Source organism: Tursiops truncatus, chromosome 12 (assembly GCF_011762595.2).
Source record: "Tursiops truncatus isolate mTurTru1 chromosome 12, mTurTru1.mat.Y, whole genome shotgun sequence".
Taxonomy (NCBI): Eukaryota; Metazoa; Chordata; class Mammalia; order Artiodactyla; family Delphinidae; genus Tursiops; species Tursiops truncatus.
The window spans coordinates 22,169,565-22,195,922 of NC_047045.1; the positions used below are offsets into that span (position 1 = coordinate 22,169,565).

Here is a 26,358-nt window from a genome sequence, read left to right on the forward strand (position 1 = left end):
AACCAACAGTCTCTTCTCTTTTTCATTTCTACGTACAAATGTGATTTCTTGCTGATGTTTCTTATGATAAAACAAATGGACTTTGAATCCAATCGGATTATTTTTATGTCAACTATTTCCAAATAATGGGAAGCCCTAATGTGGAGAATGCAGGTGTATTTTTAAAACAGTCTCCTTATACCTAAAATGAAGACCATGACAATAGTTCATCAGCCATGGGTGAGAGCTTCCCAGTCACTGTTTCAAGACACCCTGCTGTCCCGGCCCGCATGGTGGCCAGGTGGGGCATAGACTGTGGCCTCCAGCTGAGAGCTGCCTCTGGGCTCCTGCAGGCAAAAGCGCAATGACCAACATCAAGGACCATGATGTACAGATGCTCCACCGTGGAAACTGGGTGAAGCCAGCTGTGCAGCATGACTCCGCCCAGCCTGGACAGAGAGCTCGTGGAGCTGCTGTGCACACGGCCGCTGGGGCTGATCAGAAGGGGCCTCCTGGGAGGCCGGTGAGGGCTTTAGCGGGTGGCGCTAAGCCTCTGCCTTCACGTACAACAGACGCTCGCGTCCACTAGACGTAGCATCACAAAGTGAATGCGCCCTGCGTAACCACTACTCTTGGGAATAGTAAATTCACCTGTTGACACAGATGAAGCCCCTAACCCCAACGCCTCCACTTCCTACTATTTTTTCTTGTTTTTCCCTTCACCTCAGCCACCAGCATCATCTTTCTGAAGGTCACCTAGAAACCCAATTCAAAGCCCTTTTCTCAGCCCTTGACTCCTCTCTGGAGCAACCAGAGCTATTTCCTGCCCTCTCTAGCAACAGACATTTCTCTCTCTCGGGCCAGGACCAGGAGGTTTTGTGTGACTTGTTAAGGAGAATTGAGTGTAAAGCCCTGAAGTCTCTCGGAAAAAAACCAAAAAAACTCATAGATGGGGCTAAACGGATGAGCGCCAGGTTTCAAAGAAGCAGTATTTGTAATGACATTAAAAAGTCAAGGCTACTACATTGGCTTTCAGCATTTTTCATCTTTGAATGCTCAATAAAACTATTTTTGGCAAAGGAAAAAAAAGAAACATTTCTCTCTTATCGACTGTGGGCTGTACCGTCTTGAGCCTCTTCTTACTTATTGATGCCTTACTTTCTTTCTTAGTTTTTTTTTTTTTTTTCCCCCTCTCCTACCCACTATCAATGGGGTTTCTGACCCTCTTGTACTCCAAACCTTCTACACACACTGTTTTCACCATCACTACTGTGTGGACGAATTTAAAATCCTGCTAGTGGTATGACTGTCCAAGCTCCAGTTCTAAATTTCTGCCGTCTCTTTGGACAATTCCATCTGAATCTCCCGACAGCACCTCTTGCTCATCACGCCCAGAGGCCCCTTCTTCATCCCAACCCCAAATCAGCTCTTCCTTGCCACTTCTCTGCTTTGTTAAGGGCACCACCGTCACCCCACCTCGGCTCAAACCCTTGAAGGTAAACTTGGTTTCTCAACTGATTGCCAAATCTTGATGATTCTCCCTCCTGAATGCCTGTCACATCCAATTGCCTCGATTTTGGTAGATGCCACCCTATCCTGGGTTCTTTACCTCTCACCTGGATTATTACAATAGCCTCCCAACTGGCCACCTTTGACAGATTATTACCAGTTTATTGCACCCAAAAACTCCCTTGTTTAAAAGCTTTCAATAGGGAATTCCCTGGCGGTCCAGTCGTTAGGACTCTGTGCTCTCACTGCCCAGGGCCCGGGTTCAATTCCTGGTCAGGGAACTAAGGTCTTGCAAGCTGGGCAGTGCAGCAAAAAAAAAAAAAAAAGCTTTCAATAGCTCTTTATTGACCAAATTTAGCTTAACTTCTTAGCCAGACATTCAAATCCCTTCATAATCTGTCCCCAGCCTATCTGTGTAACCCAAGTTCATTTATAGATTCTAAAAATATTTACTGAGCTCCTACACTTTGTGCCAGACTGGCCTAGGTACTGGAGATACTGCAATGAATGAAATCAAATTCTCAGTTCCCATGGAATTAACATTCTAAAGAGAGTCAGACAACAGGCAAACATATATGTTAGATCATAACACTTGTAGAAAAATAAATTCGGGTAAGAAGGTAGACGGTGATGGGAGTGGCATATTAGATGGGATGGTCAGGAAGTCCTTTTTGATGAGGCGGCATTTGTCTAGAGACTCGAACGAAATGAGGGTGAGACTTATGGATATCGAGGGGAAGGGCATTTCAGGTACAGGGAAAAGAAAGTTCCAAGTCCTTCAAGTCAGAGCATGCTTGGCAAGTTGGAGAAACTGCAAAGGGGCCAGAATTGATGAGCAGAGTGAACAAGAAGGAAGAGATGAGAGAGAGTCGGCTGGAGGCCAGGTTATGTAGTCCTGGATGGATGACGATATGCATTTAGGATTTAATCCTGAATGAGGTGGAAGGCCCTGGAAGGTTTTGAGTAGTTGAGTGACATGTTCTAAAAAATACTACAGACAGCTGTGGAGAGACTGGATTGAGAAGGTGATGAGGGAGAGTGAAAACTGGGAGACCAGTTAGGAGGCTGTTGCAATAATCCAGGCAAGAGATGAGACGAGCAGTTTGAAGAGGGTAAGAAGTTGTTAAATTCTGCTTACGGTTTGAAGGTAGTGCCGCTGGCATCTGCTGGTGGACTGATTGGATGTGAAGTGTCAGAGGAAGAAAAGAATCAAGGATGATTCTCAAGCAACTGGAAAAGCACAACTGCCATGAACTGAGCTCTCTGAGAAGACTGTGGGAAGAGAAGGAAGTCTACAGGAGGAGGAAAGTCCAGTCTGGGGCGTATTAAGCTTCAGGTGACCATCAGGTATCCAAGTGAAGACGTCAAGTTGTCAGTTGAATAGTTGAGTCTAGAATTCATGAGAGAGATCCAGGCTAGAAATAGGTTTGGAAATTGTGTGTAGATGGTATTAGTGTTCAGAGAGTAGGAGAGATCTCTTAGAGAGTGTCCACAGAGGCCAGTGGACTGAGCCTGGGTCACTACCACATGCAAAGGTTGAGAAGATAAAGAGAGCTCAGCAAGAGAGAACTGTGGGTGGAAGGAAAGAAAGCCAAGAAACTATGGTGGCCTGGAAACCAAGAACAGAAAGGGTTCAACAAGGAGGGAGTCGTTTGTGATTTGTTTAAAAATAATCGTGTGTGTGTGTTGTGTGTGTACACACATGTGTGTAATGGAGGGTGGGGGGCTAGTTGGTATATAAAATAAACAGGAACTGCCACATTGATCATTGCTGAATCTGGGAAGATGGGGGAGCTCATTTTCCTTATTTGTGTATATGTAGGAAATTTCCCATTAAAAAGAAGTGACAGGGACTTCCCTGGCGGTCCAGTGGTTAAGGCTCCGCGCTGCCACTGCAGGGGGTGTGGGTTCCATCCTTGGGCAGGGAACTAAGATCCCGCATAACGCACTGGCGTGTCCAAAAAAAAAAAGTAACAAAACAAAACAGAGAAACTGAAACACTGATGGCGCTGATGGGTCAATTCAGAGAGTGGATGTGACCTGTAGAGGCACTGGTGGTGGTGACGAGCAGTCTCAGCAGGGACGAGAGCCTGTTGGCAGTGGGTTCAAGAGAGATGAGGAAAAAAGGAGCAAGTGAGTGCGATCATCTCCTTCTAGGACTTCCGAAGGAAAGGGGAACAGAGAGAAATGGGTCAACAGCTGGAAGGAGATCAAGGGGCCAGCGGCGGGTAGGTGGTTGGTGAGCTTAGGATGGCCTGAGGACAGCCATATTTCCTACCACTGCCCTGCACACAAGCTCTAGACACAGCCCCGGAAAGCATCCTCTCCCCACGTTCTCTGTCCACACCTGCCCCTCCCCATTCATCCCACCCATCCACCAAGGCCTAGACCACGTTCCACCTCCTGCATCATCCCAACTGTATGTGATGTGTCCAGGTGTCTGGTTTCTACCCACATGCAGAATTTTCAAGAAAATTGATTATATGAAAGTTTTGGTTGTGGTGCTGTTCGGTTGGGGTCTCTGTGGCTCTCACCTCCAGTGTGTGTTTATGCTGTAGATGAAAGCTATACAAGGCTCCCCTGATGGCCTTCGGAGGGGAAGCAGAACTTCTACAGAAACAGTAAAGCTTCTTATTCCTTTAGATCTTGGAAGATAGCATTCGATAGTAGCAACGAGAAGAGTATCTTTCACTTGCCTTTCCCACTCTAAAAGACAAGGCTAGAAGCACCAATTCACGCTAAGGGATCACGGACTGCTATTTATTTTTAAAACTAACTGAAAAGCCTCCGCTGCTAACAAAAGACTTCTCTTTGGAAACATCAGAAGTCGGGCGGAGCAGGTGGGTGGGGAGAAGAAGCCTTCTAGTTTCAGCTCCGTGAAACTGCCCTGAAAAGTAAGATGTGATGGAAAACACTGCTTCCCTCACACCTCCCTCCGAGTATATAACAGCAAGGAGACCAGGGCACTTTCTTAAGATTCTTCCTGCGGAGAAGTTTCCCTCAGAAGCACTCATTTTCAGTGCAAAAGGCAAGAACAGACAAGACACTTCTAATCAGGATTAAATACAAGATGCATCAGAGATGGGCTGTGAAGAAATTCTCAAGAAACGAGAGATGTTATCAGTGCTTCATGATGAGAAGGCTAGAGGGACAAAAAAAATTTCTGTTCCTATATAGCTAAACTGAGGGAGACAAGAGCAAACACATCTTTTTTTTTTTTAATTGAAGTACAGTTGGTTTACAATGTTGTGTTAGTTTCAGGTGTACAGCACAGTGATATATTTATAACTGAATCACTGTGCTGTACACCTGAAACTAACACAACATTGTACGTATATATATACTTTTTTAGATTCTTTTCCCTTATAGGTTATTACAAAATATTGAGTCTAGGGACTTCCCTGACAGTCCAGTGGTTAAGATTCCATGCTTCCACTGCAGGGGGCATGGGTTCGAGCCCTGGTCAGGGAACTAAGATCTTGCATGAGGCCAAAAGAAAACAAAAAAAGAAAATATCGAGTATAGTTCCCACATCTTGACTGAGTCTCAATAGCAAGTACAAAAAGGCACGTGAACCTCCCGCCCTAATTACTGCCGGGTGCCCACTGTTGCCGAGCCCTGTGCTGTGTATGACAGAGTCCCTCCGCTCACGGAGCCCAGGGGAGACCACCACGACACAGCGTGACAGCCAGGAGGCTACCTGTGGCGGGAAGGCCTCCCTGATCCTGGGGGTAAGGGAGCTTGGAGCTTTCTGACAGAAGCAGTAGAAGCACCAAAGGTTCCTGAGTGCAGAGAGCATGGAGATTTGGGACAGCCAGGAGTCACACTGCGGTGAGACCCAAACCTGGATATACAGGTGGAGACCGGGTCACACAGGGCCTCTGATGTCATGGGCCAGGGAGCTCTGACTGGAGAGGAAAACAAGAGCAGCTTCGCAATTTTGAAAGATCATTCCGGTGGCGGCAATCTAAAGGGAAAATAGGGCTTCCCTAGTGGCACAGTGGTTGAGAGTCCACCTGCCGATGCAGGGGACACGGGTTCGTGCCCCGGTCCGGGAAGATCCCACGTGCCGCGGAGCGGCTGGGCCCGTGAGCCATGGCCGCTGAGCCTGCGCGTCCGGAGCCTGTGCTCCGCAACGGGAGAGGCCACAACGGTGAGAGGCCCGCGTACCACAAAACAAACAAACAAACAAACAAAATAAATAAATAAAGGGAAAACAGACCATGTGCCGACTTCGAAATTGTGAAAACTGGTGACTCTTGTTGGTGTGGCTTGCTGTCAAAGCCAAATTCTGTTTTTCTGTGTTATATTCGGTTATGCTTATTTTTGTACCTCAAAGAAGTGAGGGTTTCATTCTATTGGTGTATTTTTAAACATTCAGATAATTTCATTGTTCACCTATATATCTTCGATCACAAGAGCACAATGTAATCAACCATTGTGAGGTAGCTGGACGATAGTTACTATGAAAACGACCTTCAGCTATGGAACCAGGGGCTGCTTCTTCCCTGGGGTTTTCATGCCCTCTCCCCACTTACAAGCCCCGATCTGGAATTTCACCTATGCAGTGACTCCCAACACTGGCCTATGAAAAAGTTTTCACCAGTTTGGGGTTAAATGTAGAAGCAAAGGATGGTGTAGTGAGACTTTCATAAAACAAAATTTGGTCTGTGTAAATGCATGTTTTTTTCTTCTAAATTATGCCTTACTTCCTTTTCGGGTATTAAGATTCCCTTTATTTTATGAAACGATGGCAACCCAGTTTTTTGTAAATGACCTTTCATGGCAAAACTGTTGGCTACCCCAGATCTGTGCACTGATTTTTGTGAAATGTGAAATCTTCTTAGAAGCTTGGGAGGTCACCTAACAGCTGAGTCCAGGGAGGGGATGGACACATCTGGAATTGACCAAGGCTGACGATAACCTGCCAAAGCATCAGAGTTGACAGCAAACTATGTGACAATCAGGAAATGCTGGCCCAGTGTGTGATTTAACCACTGATGTCTTGCTAACTGCATCTTTGGAATTTAGCATCTTTATAAGAATTGTTAAACTTCTTTTCACGCCCTCTGCGTCACTCACATTTAAATATTGTTAAATAAGGTCCTAAAAATGTGTTTACTTTCCTGCTCCCAACTTCATCTTATTTTGGAGAGAGGTGCTTGGAGCCTATTACCTGTTAGCACCAAAGAAACAGCTTCAATACTTTGGGACCCTGGCACAGAAGCAGCCCTCCTCACAAAGGCTGTACCAGAGCCCTTCAGGGAGTACTGACTGCACAGTAAATTAGGACCTGGAGTAGAAAGACCTGTGTTTGGGTCTCAGCTCACAACTAACTAGCTATGTTACCTTGGGTCAGAGCTTCCTCAGCTACAAATGGGGCTGATGACGGTACCTCCCTGCAAAGAGTGGTTGTCTTTAGGGCATCTTTGGGCTTGGAGACTATTCCATAATGGTCATATTGCTATTATTGTGAATACAGGATGTTTACAAAGCACTGGTTTTTACACAAGAATCATGTCAGACCTGAAAAGCTTCTTTTTGATCATCTGATCCAATCTTGGCATCTTATAGATGGGGGCGGGGAGAAACAAGTTCTAGAGAGGACAGAGAAGCAAAGAGAGGCAGAGCCTAGACTTGGTCTTTGGGTTGAGCCCCGGGGTTTTCTCTACCACATTAGTTTTCTCCATCTGGAAGTATTTGATTCTTAACTTGCAAGTTTCTCGGTTTCTCAGGAAGGAAAACAGAAGATTTTCCAAGTCTTCATGCTAATCTCTAGAACGCAACAAAACCAGGTGGATTTTGATGGGTATGGTGGACAGCAGCAGGATCTGATGCCAGCAATAAAAGGGACACGAGTGCGTTGGTTATATAAAGGGACACAAAGGCATCACCAGGAAAACAAAGTAGATACACTTTCTATTATTTTAAATCAGTAGTTTTATTACAATACTGCACTGACACACAATTAAGAGAAGGAATGTCCTGACATTTTCGGAGCATTTCATGGAAAGCAAATGTAACCAGCCAGGCAGCCGAGTCTTCCACATCTTTTCCAAACACAAAGCAAAGTTATATGTCGTAGCTCAGGAAAGTAAAGTTTTCTTATCCTCATCTACAAAACTTCAGTGTCAGAAAACAGTTATTATGAAGTGGGCTGAGAAAGAAAGTGTTTCCTTCATGACGTCCCAAATCCTGACTCCAGACTTCCACCACCACCCCCCACCCCGACTTCCCAGATGACTTTTTATGACACTGCAGATGGTAATGTGTTCAGGGGCTAAATGGGGTCTACTTATTATATTTCACTACAATTGAAAGGAAAAGATAAATTAAGAAAATAAAGTCCTGGAAAATGCACAAATGCAAGGAGAAAATATCTGGGTGTATTAAAAATGAGATGCTCTTTTCACGTAACTCATTTAAAAGGTTACAATTACCATAAACATTTTAACTCCATTAAAGACTGCTGACAAAAGCTTGCTCTTACATCTGCAAGAGCCTTCTGCGTTTACACGGGTTTGGAAGAAAGCAATGCACCTTGTGAAAAGAGCCACCAACCCTGGTGGAGCCGGCGTCGGACTATTTGGAGTTGCATAGGCGTTTTTTTTAGATCTGCTTTGTACAAGATACCATGAAACCTTGACCAATTTCCACTTTTCAATAGTTAGTGCGGCAGTCAGATGTTTTAATCCCTGTTGTGCTCAAATGCACAAAAGTACTCTAGGAAAGAAACACTAAAATGGCATTTTGAATAAATTCACTATACATTACGTAACTTGGGAACAATAAAGGAAGAAGCCCAAGCATGACTCTAGTATTTCATATAGAAAAGCACTGCAGGAAGAAACTTTGTTTAAAAACATTAAAACTCGGGTGAATATAAATACATGTTTGGTTCATCTGTGCTATTTGATATAGAAATCCTATCAGATATTCAATCTACTACGTGACCTGTTTGGGTTTCTCACTGTATTAGCAGAAGAATATACACTGCTGCGTATACTCACATATATATGCATATACATATATAAAATTCAGATCATGAAAATTTGTTTAAATACACATACTTAAAACCTGTACCTCTAAAAATAAATACATTAGCTTCTAGTAGGCTAATTTTCAAGAGTTCCTTCACAAACCAATCAGAACACAGTTTCCCAACAATGGCATGTGACCAATTAGCCACTCTTTAAATCCATTATCTATCAGTAAATGTGTTTTTTGTTTTTTGTTTTTTTTTAATTCAGATGTACAACTGAAATAGCATTCCCAGAATAGAAGATGAGAGAATTCTGGCTTTGAAAATAAATGTCTTGGCTTCCTTGATGTTTAGTTCCTACAGATGTCTAGTCTTTGCCTCTGCATTTATCAAGCAGTGGGAGAGCATTTTCTAGTGACAGCATTCTCTTCCACTGACATTACCTTCTAATTAAAGGAGTCAGCTGGCATTTCCTTTGCTGTTTGGTGCAAGGGAACAAATACAACACTGTCTGTATCTGATATCACTCCCATCATCACAGTGAGTTGTGTGCTTTAACGTAATTTACAATGTGCTACCACTGAGGTACAGCAGAAGTAGCCCTGGTGTTAAAACCAAAAAAAAGAAAGAGAACAAAAGTCTCCCAGGAGAACAACACACACAGGACCGGGTGGTGTGTCTCTAAGTTCTATAAAGTAACTCGGGACCACTGCCAGAGTGGATACATTGGATAGCTGATACTGCAGTTCAAACAACAGAAAGAGACGATGAAAAGATTCAATATACCTCCTTTAGAAAGGATGAAATTAACAAAATTGGAGCTTTACTTTTTTACTTTTCCATTTCCAAAACAACTTCTTAAAATGATATAAGCCAGACCAAGTTCTTTAATATAGCACAATATTTAACAACTTTGTCATTTGGTTTTGAATACAAGAATTTCAGAAATGTAGGAAATCCATGATAAATAATAGCAAGAATATTTAATGCCATTGTCTAAATGTTTTAAAAGGAAAATCTATCATAGTTGAAATACAACTTCTAAAAAATACAGTGTTCTAGGCGCTCACAGTTCTAGATTGCTAACTTTATAAATTAAAGTGGAAGTTATCCGCATATAAACAAGGCCTCTTTTTCACTGATTTCGATCTCATTTAAACCTTTGGATATTTCAGTCTTCAGATTCCACAAGGTAAGGCTGAGTTTACCAGCTATAAACAAAATGTTTAAGTCCATGATGTACTGCAGCACTGAGGAAACAAATGCATCAAGTATTTACAGGCTGGCTACAATACTTTCTTCTTCTTTTTTTTAAAGTCAAATGTATATCAACATCAAGCCACACTCTGTTTTGAATTTCTCTGGTCGCAAAGAAAATGGGGCAACAGCACTTTTCCTCACTCATCTTTCCTCTCAATCCTGAAGTCAGAGGCAGGTCTTTAAATCAAACGTCTTTTGGGAGGTGGTGGAGGCATGAACTCCGTGTCCGGGTCCAGATGATGATGCTTTCGCTTCTGTCCTTGAGAAGCTGCCGCACATCTGTTGATGAACTCAAACAGCATCTCCTTGGTGACAGGGTTTGAGATGCTGTTGCACACGGCTGTGGACAAAGGGAGACGTGAGTCTCGTGTGAGGGTTCATGGAGGCGGCTGACTCGCCCCAGGGAGATGAGGACACGGGGAGACGTTTCCGTCCCAACACGCTAAAACTTTCCATCTTCCCAACGCGGGCGATTTGCTGTGGCTTCAACTGTGCTCCTCCCTCCCCCACCCGCGAAATGAGTGCATTTCTGGTGGCTGCTCTTTACTATTAATTCTAGACCCAAACTTTAAGTATTAGGGTTTAAGCCTGTCTTCACTACAGTTTTTGATCCCTCCAGCAGTTTGTACAGGATATTGATCTCGCCCAGTGCGTCACACTAGGGTCCATATTCAAGCACAGTTTCTAAAGGAAGTGCGCGCTCTAGTCCTCCAGCCTTTCTCTCTCTCAGAGAGAAGCGCACACTGAGGCATGTAAACACGGCACCAGCCACCGTGCCCGCCGAACGGGGAGGCTGCAGTGTAGCTGGCAGAGCGTATTATTCTTTATTTTAGTAACTTGCTTGAAGTAAGGTATTACAACAAAATGACTATTAAAGAAAGCACCTTTCCCTATGTGACCAAAATTGTATTTACCCACTTGGTTTTAGGAAAACAACACGGGCTTAATTACTCCTCTTTTCCAAATTAACGCATCCTGTCTGAACACAGACGTTAGTTCCAACAAGAACCTTCGAATGTACAACAGTAACTTTTAAGCCACAAAACTCAAAGTGGCAATTTCTATATTATCTCATAAGCTTATCATACGATCATCATCATCACTGACTGAGCACTCAAAGTGCATAATCCTATTAACCTTTATTCTTGGTTTTTATCTGTCTTTTTCTTTCAGTTCCACTAAAAACAGCAACCCAGAATTGCTGCCAGTAGTAGTTTACACCTTAGAGACCTAATTAATATGTGCTGTTTCCCATGAAAGACCCTCACTACTCTGAATTCCCAAAGCACTCACATTGTACCCAGAGCACACCCTGAAGGACAGCATAGCAGGTTTTACGTTTCTTTTTTTTTTATTTTATGTTTTTTAAGGTTTTCATTGACTTTGTTCTTCATTGTTTGTAAAACTATCTTAGGAGCTGGAAATTACATTTCCCCTGCTCATGCCATCTTTTGCCATCTGGCAGACGATGGCTTCAGCATTTTGAATGGATCTGCAATTACCATGGCTTTTGTTGTGGCTGTCATTCAACAAATTCATCCTGTCCGCAGCCCGATTTCCTGCCCTTTAACCCCTCTCCTGGGTGCCCGCAGCAGCCCACAGGTGAGGGAGGACAGGAGCCACGCGGGGCACAGACCTGCCACGAGCCCTCCGCGGTCCACACGGCCTTCTGCCCCCAAAGCTGAACCACAAAAGGCAGCACAGTTTGGTTCTAACACTTTAGCTTTTGTGTGTTGTTGTGGGTTTTTTTTGTTTTTTTTGGGGGGGGGTGGTTCATGTAACCTCCACTGGGAGGGTGTCACACTCACCCATGGCAGTGTTGTAGGCATTAGGGAAACTTTTGTCTGTTCTCTGTCTCATAAAGACCCAGCTGTTGTTCTCGAATTTGCATTCTATAATTTTGTTGTCATACTGTTTTAGCTCTTTTGTCACCTGTTTTAAAAGAGAATTGAGGAAAATATTTAAATCATCTGACAGGCTTCTTGCCTGCACTATGTGACAGACGCATTAGGGAAATGCCAAAAACACCTCGGTGCCTCTTCACACAGAGCTCTTTGTCATCCGAAGCATCTAATCAAGCCCAAGGATGTGGTGCGCACTCCCTTGTACACTTGCTCATCAATCTGACACCTTATAAATAGTCGTGAAAACGGTTGTCAATATATAGCAATTAAAAGAAGCTAAGGAGAAACCAGCCACTTCTGGGCCAAATGCAAATACGTTACCATAGGGACCAATGCCTTCGATATTGTCTGTGTCCCTCTGGCTTTCAGAAACTGAGTATCTGTGAAGGTTTCAACAACCTTTAGAAAGACCACACCATCTAAATTCCTATGTCGGAATCTAAGAAATCCCCTTTACTGGTTAAGATAAAAAGTTACGCATAAAGAGTAAACATTAGATCTGATTCAGGCAATGTGCATCCTAACTATTTTGCTTTTCAAGCAGTGATAATTAACTAAAAGTCTAATCTTTAGGCTATTTACCCTTTTCATCTCTAAACCGGTATGAATTTAGAGATGAAGCCACCTTTGATATTAGCTGGTAGGTTTTTTAGTTACTTCACCTCAGATGATTGCATATGGATTACAACTTAGTCTATCAACGCTAACAAGTATCCATGGCAACTACAGAACCTTTGAAAAGATATTTCATCGGGCTGTGAGGATGGTTTTCATAAATAGGAACCTAAGCTTATCTTCGCAGTTTCAAGTCAAATGCCAGTCATGGTAATATTTTAATTCTGTCCTCGTCTTTCACAGCTAACAACTTTTCCTCACAATACGGAAGATTGCAATCAGTTAACTTCATTAGGATTATTTGAAATGCTCTCCTTTTTCTACCCACATATTCACTACCACCTAGGAATACGAAGGGAAGCAAATTTTTAAAAGATGCTTTCAATTCACAGATTAGGCAGTGCATATCTCCATAAAAACTTTCAAATTGTAGTCCTTTTCCCTTAATGAGTGTTACACTTGATTGGACTATTTGCATTTTCAACAAATCTGACAGGACCAATACATTCAGTGTATTGGAATCAGACCTGCCCAAGAAAGTGATGCTCTCTACTTACTTAGCAAACTTGCTAAATTTATTCTCAAATATTCATTATTCTAGTCTCAACTCCCCTCCCTCCCTTCCTAGGGATCTACCTCCTTTTATTTCTGATACATTATCTATATCCAAGTGTTAGGCAACTTAGTCAGGTAAGGTAACCACTTATGTTATACCATAAGTAGGGTCTAACAGATAAGTTTCTAAACCTTTCAGATTCTCCATTTCCTAATTTCTAAAATGGGCAAAGGAGTTTCTAATACACTGGGACATTGGAGCAATAATAAATGAAAGTGCCTGGCACATAGTAGACAACCACTAAAATTCTTAATTGAATATAAAATTAGGAAATGAAACATTGCTTTTTTTTTTTAAGTGTACAAATAAATTTACTAAAGATACCAAGATGACATGGAAAGGTACACTTTGAAAATACCTGTCAAGAAAATTGTATCACACACATCTACAAGAATGGCTTGCTATCAATAATGTGCAGTCCGCACTTCTACTGACTACCAATCGTAGTGCATCTTTATCACATATTTACCATTCTTCTGTTTCTAGTCTCAGAATTGCTATAAATTATGTGTTGCTCCATCTGACTACAGCGATTAGGCAGTATTATTAAGTATCTGTGTATCTACCTGGGTACGCATTAACAATCCGGGAAATAGGGCTTTCCAGAAAATGCACGCACCTACCACTAACCTAAACGTATTTCCATGCTCAAGAACAGTACATTGTTCTTCACTGATCACACCAGTGATATTCCCAAGATAGACACAGTGCAAGGTACTCAATTTGGGTAGGTAATAAAATATGTTTAACTTTTAATAAATGTATTTAGGTAATAAAATAGATTTAAGATCTAAAATAATATCTTCCATATGTATACAAACTAAAGACAGTTTTCACTAACGGTCAGATGAAGAGAATGATTAGCATACAGGGAAGGAGTTGAACTTTAGTATCCAAATTCTGATTTGTTACTATGACAATAATCATCCTCAGCCATCACCTATTATTATTTACTAAAATAGGATCTGGTTAAGCCTTTTATACTCAGCTCTGTTATCCTATTGTGAGTTGATGAGAGCTTGAAGGTAATAAGAATAAAATATTTATAAATCAAGATTTCACATCTGTACCCATAATTACATTGGATTAATGAGATTCTACTGTTTTGGGGGGGAAAAAAAGGAAGAAAAGGAAAAGAAAAGAAAATACAGTGTATTTTATATTGAAGAAAAAATTTTTTTCATGTATCCATCTTTCTGAGTACCACACTTCTGATACCATTTGAGTCTACCAATAATCCGATGTTAAGAGACAGTCAGATGAAACCAGATCTAGTACCTCTGAAGATTTTAGATTAGCAGGTCAATGGTAATACTTGGTACGAAGGGCCCAAGACAGAGGCAGGCAGAACCACAGTTGCTCCTCTCTGCACTTTTTTAAAGGAATACTTTTTGGAACCTAAATGCTGGACACACTACCAAGTCACAAAAGGCGAACCATCAGCGCTGGCTGAACCATGCCGCTCAGAGCAGGCAGAGATGCGCTTCCGTCTCTAATGGTGGAGCACAAGCCCCTAGAATTTATTGTCCCTGCTCTGTGAGAGCTGTTTTGTTATCAAGAGCTCATCTTTCTTTTCTAGAGAGACTGTACGAAGGGGAGGGGGATTTCTCTGAACTAATGTGCTCTAGAGACACTTTAAAATAACGAATATCGTTGGATTGAGAAAGACACCAGTAAGCTGGGAGTTTTTTAACTTTTAATTTTGAAACAATTTTAGCTCTACAGAAAAGTTGTAAAGATAGTACAGAGAGTTCCAGGATTCCCATTACCCAACTTTCTCTAATGTTCATATTCCGCATATCATGTTACATTTATCAACTCCAAGAGAGAAGTTAACATTGGTACAATACAATCAGCTAAACTACAGACTTGATTCAGACTTCATCAGTTTTTCCACTAATGTCTTTATCTGCTCCAGGATCCAATCTAGGAAACTGCATTCCTTAGTTGTCATGTCTGCTTAGTCTATTCCAACCTGTGGCAGTTACTCAGACCTTCCTTGACACTCTTGAAGAGTGCTAGTGAGATATTTTGTAGAATGTTCCTCAAATTGGGATTTCCTGATGTCTTCTCATGATTAGACTGAGGTTATGAATTTTGGAAAAGAACGCCAGAGAGGTAAAGCGCCCTTCTCATTGCGTAATGTCTGGGGGTAGATGAGATCAACGTGATTTCTTCCTGGAGGTGTAAACAAACCCTGATCACTTGGCGAAGATGGTATCTGCCAGGTTTCTCTACTGTGAAGCTACCATACTCTTGGTTCCAGGCACTATGTCTAGCCCTGCTCAGAGATAAGGGAATTAAGCCACTTGCTGGAAGGAAGGGTATCAAAGAATTTGTGGACATTTATTAAAAGCACCACAGAGATCAATACATTTCCTGGGAGAGAGATTTTGAGGCTAGACAAACATCCCTTTTCTTCTTAAAGTTTCGCTCATTAATTTTAGCATTCATCCATGAATCTTGCCTGCAGCAATTATTACTGTGGCGTTCTAATGGAATTTTCTATTTTCTCCATTCCTTCTACATTTATTATCTGGATTTCTTCTGTAAGGAAGATTTGCCTTTTCCCCTCATTTATTTATTTGCTTACTTGTATCAGTAAGAACTCATGGGTATTTATTTTATTCTTTGGCTTATGATAAAGTAGTATTGTCATTTATTTTCTTGCTCAAATTGTTCTAGTTTCAGCCACTGGGAACTCTCTCAGGTTGGCTCCTGTGTCCTTTTAACTTGCTTCCACTTTTACTTACTTATGCATTTTTAGCATTTAGTCCCTGGCAATAAAAGCTACTACTCTAGGCTCATCTTGTCTTTTCTCTGCCTCAGCTCTAGAGTCAGCCATGGGGTCCTCTACCAGGATTTTACAAGAAAAAAATTACTCTTCGACAGTCCAGACTATGCTAAAAAAGTACTAACACACACCACTTGTTTTGGTCAGAATTTTCAATTATTGAGGAAAAAGAGAGGGAGGGGGAAAGAGGAGTGAGTGTGAGACAGACAAAGAGTAACAATGAGACTCTAAATATGAATATATGTGTGTATATATATATATACTTAGAAGTTTCCACTGCATCTTTTGTGAACTGCTTTCTGGAACTAAACTACATTGACCATTTTTTCTTTTCTGAATTTAAAATTCTACTCAAGCTCTAACTCTGTAGTGTGACAGAAGGTGAATTTTTAAAATGTGTTTCAAGTAGATGAACTCAAACAAAAATCTTGTTTCCACGTATGCAACTTCAAAGTCTAGTACTTATGAATGAAGGCAGAGAAAATAAAACAACAAATAAATCAGAAATGAAATGGAATTATAAAAGTTTTCCTTGTGGTGTCAGGACAATACAAATAGCTTAAACCTGAATTATTAGACAATCTTTTAGAACTACTACCTTATAGTAGGGCCTTAATATATTATTTTTAGCAAGTGCATCCATCGACTAGAGAAAATAAAACCCTTGACAAGCTACCCTTTTTAAAAATATGCTAGACTTAATCACTTCAAACAACGTTCCTTCACTAAAATCCATTTGTGTTTTTTGCACCTTTATAATGAAGAACTACTGTGTAAATAACACACTTCACATTTGCTAGGTTAGAAACAGTAGCAGGAAGCCTCTCTCTCATGAATGGTGGGGTCTTCAAGCCCTCCAATCCTGAGTTCAACTAATCAAAGTTGCCAATAAAAAGAAAGCAGCTTGGGTTTCCCTGGTGGCGCAATGGTTGAGAGTCTGCCTGCCGATGCAGGGGACACAGGTTCGTGTCCCGGTCCGGGAAGATCCCACGTGCCGCGGAGCAGCTAGGCCCATGAGCCATGGCCGCTGAGCCAGCACGTCCGGGGCCTGTGCTCCGCGACGGGAGAGGCCACAACAGTGAGAGGCCCGGGTACCGCAAAAAAAAAAAAAAAAGAAAGAAAACAGCTAGAACTCGGTCTTATTTATCCCAAAGGTCATTACAGACGAGTCACAATTCCAGGGTATGAAATCCCCACTAAACTACAGATTATTACCTTTTTATAAAATCAGAGTTAGTTATAGTTATTATTCAAAATATAATACATCTTCATATAAAATAACTGGGCAGATAAAGCAACAACATGTTAGTACTGGTTATTGGTAGATGGTGGAGTTAGGAATGACTTAGTTTCTTCTCTGTGTTCTGCTGTATTGTCCAAACTTTCTACATAATACATGCTTAACTTTCATAATTTTTAATAATAAAAAATTCCTAAAATAAACTATGTTTCATAAAAGATGATAAACATGAGATTGGTTTTTAATGTAGAGATACAAAAACAACAGGAAGAGATAAACCTTTAAACAGAAAACAAAAAGTCTTGGAATAAGGTCCTAAGTCCACAGTTCCCAAACTGTGCAATGAGACAACCTTATAGAGAGGCACTGTGGGGTACTTTAAATTTCCCAGGAAACACAGTGGCACGTGTTGGACACCAAGCAAACTATTAGTTGGCAGGAGTTCGCATTTTCAACATGAGATTCCTTTGGGTAACATATCTCTGCAAAGCTGAGTATTCAGTGGTTATTGTCATTGATAAAAACCAAGTATCACCAAAATCAATGTGGAAAGTAAATGAGGTTGGTGGTGTATAATCTGATTCCAAGGTTTAAGAAATTACGCGGTCCTTAAATGGAATTACATTTTCAAGTTTCTTTTAAAAAAATTCCAAATTTAAATTCTATATCATGACAAAATATGAAACAAGAGTGACAGCAGAACATTTTCATGTATGCAAATTCTTAAAATTTTAGTATTTCATACTTTCTTTTCTAGGAGATTACCAAAGTTTTATTTCATCAACATGAGGGCAACAATGAAAACAAAGAGGAAGATGTGGAATCAAGGGAGTTCATCCAGCTCAGGAGAGAAACAAAGGCAATTCCCATCCTAAGGCCATTTTAGGATGACCACTGTGCCAGTGTGCATAGCAGACTGCTACAAGCTTTATGGGGGCCAGAGGGTAGTGGCTCATGTAGGAGAAGTTCCATGCCCCCGCCTGCCTGGAACTGAGAAGATGTGTGATGTGACAATATAAAGTGGAGTTTTAAAAAATTCTATGAGTATAGTATTTAATATAATGACAGATTAAACTAAGAAAAGAAAAAAAGAAAGAAGAAATTATGCAGTCCATAACACATGCTAAGCTGTTAGGACATAAACATTTATTAAGTAGTTTGGATCAATCCACTTAATAAATGGAATTGTTAGGTATTTCTTTTGGATTAGAAATGTCTATGAGGGAACATGAACCAAGAAAGTTTGATAATCTCTGCCCCATAGCGTTTTCATTCATCCTTCCCCAGATCCTAGTCTCTAAACCCATATGTAGGCTTATATCTAGCACTTAGTGGAAACCAACCAGAGCAGTGAAAAACTTTGCTTGAGGTACAAAAACTAGATGATGGGTACAGAGGAGAATTTCTATCAAGTTAAGTTCATTCGTTGACTTAGATCACTAACATATATATTCCTCACTCATCTTCTCTATCTCAATAAATGATTAACTCCATTCACCCAGTTCCTCGTGACAGAAGCTTTAGTGTCCTCTGCTCCCTTCCCCTTTTATCTTCCCTCCTATTCACTGCATTACCAGTTCTATCTCCAAAATACATTGAGTATTTGTCTCCTTTCTTACTACCATCATCACAGCCCAAGCCCTCACTGTCTGTCAGATTCCTGCAACAGCTTCCACACTGGTTTCTTCTTCTACATTTTCCCCATCCAATCAATTTTTTTTTTTTTTTTTTTTTTTTTTTTTTGCGGTACGTGGGCCTCTCACTGTTGTGGCCTCTCCCGCTGCAGAGCACAGGCTCCGGACGCGCAGGCTCAGCGGCCATGGCTCACGGGCCCAGCTACTCCGCGGCATGTGGGATCTTCCCAGACCGGGGCACGAACCCGTGTCCCCTGCATCGGCAGGCGGACTCTCAACCACTGCGCCACCAGGGAAGCCCCAATCAATTCTTTACAGTGCAGCCAGATTGGTCTTTGACAAATGTAAATCCAATCAAATCATTCCTTTGCTTAAGAGAAAAACAAATAAAATACACGCCGGTTGGAAAGGGAGAAAAAAGACTATATTCACATAAGACACGATCACTTACATAAATGGAATCTATGAAGATGCTCCTAGAACTAGTAAGTTTAACAAGGTTGCAAGGTTAATATACTAAAACCAATTGTATTTCTATATATTAGCAAAGAATAGTTGGAAATTTAAAATTTAAGGAGTATCATTTATAGTAACATTCAAAAACATGAAATAGGTATTTAAAAAAAAAAACATGCAGAATCTGTATGCTGACAATTACAAAACACCAATGAAAGAAAGATATCAAAGAGGACCTAAATGAATGGAAAGATATATCATGCTCACAAACTGGAAGATTCAATATTGCTAAGATGTTAACTATACAGATTCAACATAATCATAAGCAAAATCCCAAAAGAATTTTTATATATATAGACAACCTAATTCTAATATTCATAGGGAACGCCCAAGACACTAGAACAGCCAAAACAAAAAGAACAAAGTTGGAGAACTTACACTAACTGATTTCAAGGCTTAGTATATAAAGCTACAGAAATCAAGACAGTATGATATCGGGTGAGTAGAGAGACACATACATCAGTGGAACAGGACAGCCCAGAAAGAGATCCACAATTATAAGGTCAATTGACATTTGACAAAGGAACAAAGGCAATACAATGGAGAAAGAAGAGTCTTCTCACCAGAAGGTGCTGGAACAATTGGATATTCACATGCAAAATGATGGACCTCAACCCATATCTTTCATCTTACACACAATTAACTCAAAACAGAAAGTACACTTAAACAAAAAACCTAAAGCTATAAAATTCTGCTCTGCATCTAAAGATGCTGTTAAAAGAATGAAAAGACAAGACAGAGATTAGGATAAAATATTCGTAAATAACATTTCTGACAAAAGACTTGTATCCAGACTACATAAAGAACTCTTAAAACTCAATAATAAGAAAATAAACAACACAATTTAAAAATGGACAATCTGAACAGAAACTTCACCAAAGAAGATATATGAATGGCAAATAAGTACATGAAAATATGCTCAACACATCATTAGTCATTAGGAAAATGCAAATTGAAATCACAGTAAGACACTACTATGCACCTGTTAGCTTGTCTAAAATAAGTATCAAATGCTGACAACAATGCCAAGCAACTGAACTCTTACACATTGCTGGTGGGAATGCAAAATACTATAACCACTTTGGAAGACAGTTTAGCAGTTTCTTAACTGTCTTCCAAAGTTAAACATACACTTACCAAAAGAGCCAGCGACCCCACTCCTAAGTATTTACCCAAGAGAAATGAAAACATACGTTTGCATAAAAACCTGAATACAAATGTTTGCAGTAGTTCCGCTCATAATCACCCCAAATTGGAAATAACTCAAATGCCCTTCAACTGGTAAAGAGATAAAACAAACAAGGCTGTTGGTACAGCCTTGCAATGGAATACTACCCAGCAATAAGAACTATTGATAAACTATTGATAAATGGAATACCATGGATGAATTTCAAATACAGTATGCTAAGTTAAAGAAGCTAGATTTTAAAAGCTACACAGGCTATGTGATTCCATGTACATGATACCCTAGGAAAAGGCAAAATTATAGGAACAGACAACAGAACAGTGGTTGCAGTTTGGGAGTGGGAGAAATGATCGCTTATACCAGGGTGTCATGTGGGATTTTGGGGGGAAGTGATGGAACTGTACTATAGCTTGATTCTAGTGGTGGCTATACACCTGTATGCATTTGTCTAAACTCACAGAACTGTACATCAAAAGGAGTGAATTTATTGTAGGTAAATTTTGAAAGATGAATTAAAATAAAAAAGAAACAAGAAAAATGTCAATTAAAAAAAAAAGTAAATCAAATCATGTCATCCCCTTATCAGTGGCTTCTCATGACACAGCACTAAATGACATAGCCCCTGCTTATTTTTCTAGCTCGTATAAGTTGTACAACTTTTCCTCTACCTTGTTTATCATTATTTGTAAATATAATTTTTTTGTTGATTATCTGTTTAATATCTGTCAGCCAGAATGGTTAATAATTATTGAATACTTACTAGATGCTGAGCACTGTTCTAAGTACTTTATGTGGATTCATTTATTTAATCCTCGCAACGGCGCTAGGAAGTATCCCCGTTTTTACAGATAGAGAAGCCAAGGCACTGAGGAGTTAAGGAATTTGATTAAGAGTCTCATAGCCAGTAAGAGGCAGAGAAACATACTGCATCCCTATTAGGTTTTATAATCTGATTTAATCTGTATATGAATCCAGTGAGATTTCCAGATGTGCACACTCAAGCCCAGAGGATTTAAGTAACATGCATAAGGATACAGAGCGAATTTGTTTTGGTATCAAAATTCAAATTCTAGGTCTTTGTGAGTCAAAAACCTGTGCCCTCCTTTTCCCTAAGAATTTAGGCTCTAGGTTGAAAAAGTATTACAGGAGGCAAAGGTAAACTACACTTGTGGAAGCTTTTACTTCTTGTGTAATAAACTGTAATTTAAGTAAGTATTTCCAAGGATTATATTCCACTTGGGAGAGCCTGTGGGTGGGAGGCGAAGTGATGTGTGACAGACGAAGGGCGGGAGAACATAACATGCTGGTTTGAACCAAGCACGATGTCTTATCAAGTTTCTTTTCCTTTACTTTTCAAACGCCCACCATGTTGACCTGCACCATCTCTGCTGTTTGCTATTCTGGTTGCGTGTGCATGAACCACACATCACGGCAAATTGCAGAATTTCTCAATCATTAAGGATTTACAATAGGTTAATTTTAAAATGGGCTGCATTTCACAGCTGCAAAGCTTTTGTCTGATTTCTCGACCAAATGAGAAGCCATTATTGGACTGAAGACCTTTCCATGGGCAATGACAAGCAAAAGAAAAAGGTTGTGTGGGCAGAACAGGCAGCTCTGCCAGGTAAGGTGAGGTAATGGTTAACAGCTCACTAAACAGACTGCCAAACTCTATGGCACAATGTATCGCACTGTTTAGTACCAAGCATGATGAGAATTTATAAGTAGATCACGGGTTCAGTGCACACGTGGGATAATAACGATATACAACCAAGGAAAGCTTTACAATCTATAGGCATAGATTGTATGCCTATAGGCAGTTTTACTGCACTTCGGTTTCACTTCACAGATATTGTGTTTTTTGTTGTTTTTTTTTTTTTTTTACCAATTGAAGGTTTGTAGCAACCCTGCTCCGTCTGATGATGGTTAGCATTTTTTAGCAATAGAGTATTTTTAAATTAAGGTATGTACATTTTTTTAGACATAATGCTGTTATTGCACACTTAATAGACTACAGTTTGGTGTAAACATTACTTTTATATACACTGAGAAACCAAAAAATTCAGGTGACTTGCTTTATTGCGATATTTGCTTTATTTCAATGGTCTGGAACCAAACCCGAAATATCTACAAGGTCTGCCTGTACCATTAATGTGGGGAGGAGGCTAAAATGCAATATGCATGCCTAACACGTTTTTCTTTCTAAATAGTTATAAGTACCATGACAGACTTGACTGATGTTGCTTGTTTTTTAAGATGTCTGTCTCACAGCCAAAGTAAGCAATTCATAAAGTATATCTGTCAGATTGAGTTTGATAAATGGTCTATCTATTGGCAGTAACAAACACCTAACTTAAAATCGTGTTACCGGTCATTAAATATCCATGCTTAACAAAGTTCACAATACACTGGATCTAATGTTTGAGCTAGGCAGGTCACTAAAATGTCAATGCATAGTTCAAATTTACTTCAACGAGTCCATCATTTACTCTCCAAGGACTTGCTAACAATTTGGGTCCAATAATGTTCATTTGTTTATTCCTTTAGCAATACATGCTGGTTACATATAACTTTATCTCTTTCCACTGACCCATTTAAAACCTGTCTATTCTTTTCAAGAGAACTGTCCTCCAGCTGGATCAATGTGTCAATAAACCAAAATGCTACCATAATAAGTAAAGATTTCCTTCCTGTTCTGCCTACTATTTAGAGGAAAAAAAAAAAAAAAAAGGTTGACACTCTTCCCTTTTGATCATCTTCCAGAGTAAACCTGGTCTTTAAAATGACTTGCTTTGCCCTATCAGCATTAATGGGCACAGACCCACAACACCTTTGAATCATTAGCTTAGGGACACAGAACTCCTTAGTTTAGTGATAACGCTCTGTGGTGACTGCGACCCATCTGAGCAAACAAAGCTTTCCAGGATTCCTTTCTCACAACTCAGCACCTCGGGTCAGTGCAGACTCTCACTGAGATACTTGGACCACAGTAGCTGTAACTTTGCCATGCACACTGCCTTCTATTTTTATATATGCTTTCTCAACAACTATATTTCTTCTTCTTTGAGAAAGAAGTTCTGGAATTATTGACAAAAGCATTACACAAACACAGAGTGACAGTACACTGCTCAAAACCCTGGAGTTCTGTTTTGTATCTTTATGTACCTTCTGAATGACATTCACGATGGATTTATTTAAATCTGCCTCCTTAGCTCCAGGTATTGGGGATATCAAAAACCACTCAGAAGAGGTTGAAAGTTTAAAAATGGTTACAATAAATTATCTGTATCAGCTGTCACAGTCCCTAAATACCTTCCTCAAAAACAAAGATCTTTTTTTCCCAAAACACACTACAAATACCTTTCATAAAATCCAATATTCTGGAGTTGATAGGAAACTTGGAGGTCATCAAATCAAACACTTTTATTCTGAAATATCTAAGTACTAAAGTGCATCCTGCATTATGTCTATGAATTAGTGTATCTTTATGGGTGTGAACATTCATGCATTGAGGAGATTATAAAACCAGATGAAATAGCAAATTCATTACTTTGGTAACTTGTACTCAAAACTAACTTAATGTTTTTACCTAAGATATTTATTTTTTTGAATTAATTTTTATTGGAGTATAGTTGCTTTCCAATGTTGTGTTAGTTTCTTCTGTACAGCAACTAAGAGATTTATTTTCCTTCAGAGATATTTACTTTTAAAATTATTGACTGAGATTTTTTTCCTTCTTGGGGAAGGGAAAGGGAGGGAATGAACAGTTTTTGAACACCTGCTTTGTAGCCAGCACTGTGCAGGGCACTTTATATACTTTATTATCCTTCATGCTAGAGGAAAAGGAAACTTTTATTGTTGTTCACTCCTAATCAAGAAATTACTAAATAACTAAATGCTAATGGAGTATCCTTTGCAGTCACCATAAACTACAGGCAATGTGCGGATCCCTTTAGGTCATGTTAAGTTTAATGTGATATAATCTTCTAAAACAGAAACGGTAAGAAACACGGGCTGCATGAGAAAAACAAACAAAAATGAGCAAACAGACAAAAAACTCACCAGCCTCCAGTGCCATGGGTTGGCTAATACTGGTGTGGAGAAAAGAGGCCTGGACAGAAGTTAGGAGGAAATCTCTATAGTGGGGAGGGAAAAGATGCGGGAGTAGACAAAGGAAGTTCTCAGCGTCCTAAGTCACGTCTGTGAAATTAAAGTGCTTTCAGCCGAGTAATACACAACAGAGGACGATTTCAGTGATGATTAGAGCTATTTAAATTTTTAGTAGGCTCCAGTGATTTAAAACAGTCTTTTCTGTCCGGGAAACCGGTTTATCTGCTTTTATTTTCAAACTTGGGGGCGGGGCGGGGGGGAATCTTTGCAAAGAATTATTCATGTATGTAAAATGCACAAAAATACTATTATGTAAAGATGTCTACATTTAGAAGTATGTGATTGCCCAATTTTTGAGAGATGAGAACTCACATTTGGAACCAGATTAAATCTCTCACTTAGCTCCCTCCCTCCCCCACGCCCACACTCTGTTAGGTTTTCATTCTAGTCCAGTCCTGGTGAGGATATATGGCAATGCGTCCTAGCGGGAATAAAGAGCAAAAAGTACATGGGCAATCCTCCCCTTACCCCCCCCCCCCAACACACATATCTTACCACTCAACTGCTCTTATCAAGCCTCCAGAGAGTATATTCTGAATAAGGTAGCCGTGGTCGCCTATGAGGAACGAAATTATTCTCTGGACTATAGTGCTAAACTACATGGAATTAAGTCTGAAGATTAAAATAAGGTGGGTGGCTTTTCACCTTTCCTCTGAAAAGTACCTAGCACAATCCTGATGCTTCATAAAAATAACATATCAGGTAAGTGGCATGCTTGGCAGGAACGCTTTTAAATCGCATGTTACAGGATATTCTCATCCTAGTGCGCCTCCCTCGAATTTTGACTAAGTCAGCTCAGCCCCACGACTACAGAAAGCACTGAGTGAGTCTCCGACGATGCTCCTCCCACCAGTGCCAACCTGTGCCAACTCTTAGGCCAGGACACCTGCCACCCTGAGCTCCCATGGCTTCCGCAGTGGTGGATGTTGTGCCTCTGGCTCACTGCTTGAGGGTCTGCTCTGACCAAATGACAATACAGGAAGGATGTTTGTTTGGGGGGTTTATTCAGAATTGGAGTGCTGGAAAGTAACAAGGTGCGAACACTCACAGCCAGCTGCTGGCTGCCACAGAAGAAAGGGCGATCACCTCCTGGTACTGTTCTGTGCCCGAGGGCTCCAAATCGTCACCGCTTTAACTTGCTACCACACTTCAGATGTTACCACTCTCGTTTCCATTTTTGCTTTTGAAACATTCCAGGAACAACTGAATCCTACCCATCTAATTGGTGCCAAATTTACATACAGTCATGTCCCCCCCACTACGGTGTTCAGTGGACATTCTAGTCATTGTCTGTCCTTAGGAAAGGGCGGGGGCTAAGTCCCTGTTTTAACCATCACACAGTACAGCCTGGAGTTTCACCAGCAGATGAATGCTGGGTAGCCCCACTCCAGAGCCTGCTGATGGCACAGCAAACAGCTGAATTTAACCCCTAATTAATCATGAAATATCAACTCCCAGTTAAAGAGGCTGGCAATGATTTGGTAAGTTAGGGGAAGTGGCAGAGTGAACATCTGGGATTTTTTGTTTTAATCTGACATAATAAAAGGAAAAGTAGCTCATTCTTACATTTCTTTTTGCTGGTTTTTTTTTTTTTTGGCTTAAATAACTCTTTAGAAATCGAAATCCAACAGAGAACAATTATGTTAATAACGCCAGGAAATCTGTTTGCTTTGTTATATTGGGCTTCAAAAGCACTTCAACTGAACTTACATTTGTGATCACAAGTAATGCCTGTTCTTAAATCCATTTAAAATGTTTACTTTATTACAGCTTATTATAAACGTGAGTCTGAGATGCAGCGCCATGGCTGCTCAATTTCCAGGCCACAATTTTATGATAATCATATGAAATGTATTCCTGTGTCAACAGAACTGCCTAACAATGCCCCAAATGGGGTTGTTCACAGCACTGGACGCAGGGTAACTGCTACAAGCAGAGAGCTCTTCACTGGAG

At 40.4% G+C, this 26,358-nt stretch overlaps 1 protein-coding gene across 6 annotated transcripts in view; it reads right to left on the bottom strand.

Moving 5' to 3' along the window:
- Positions 1–26,358, bottom strand: part of RNGTT (RNA guanylyltransferase and 5'-phosphatase) — a 249,817-nt gene that overhangs the window by 23,159 nt on the left and 200,300 nt on the right. For 2 of the 6 annotated variants that reach the window (XM_019929419.3, XM_019929423.3), the window contains 2 exons: positions 11,539–11,662; positions 7,405–10,070 (listed from right to left, as the gene is read on the bottom strand). The exons of 1 other annotated variant lie outside the window; for it this stretch is intronic. In XM_019929419.3, coding sequence (XP_019784978.1) covers positions 9,910–10,070; positions 11,539–11,662 — 285 coding nt within the window. In that variant the 3' untranslated portion in view covers positions 7,405–9,909. Of the gene's footprint in view, positions 1–7,404; positions 10,071–11,538; positions 11,663–26,358 lie in introns of those variants that run through there. 3 more of the 6 variants (XM_019929420.3, XM_019929422.3, XM_019929421.3) reach the window with 3 other exon arrangements.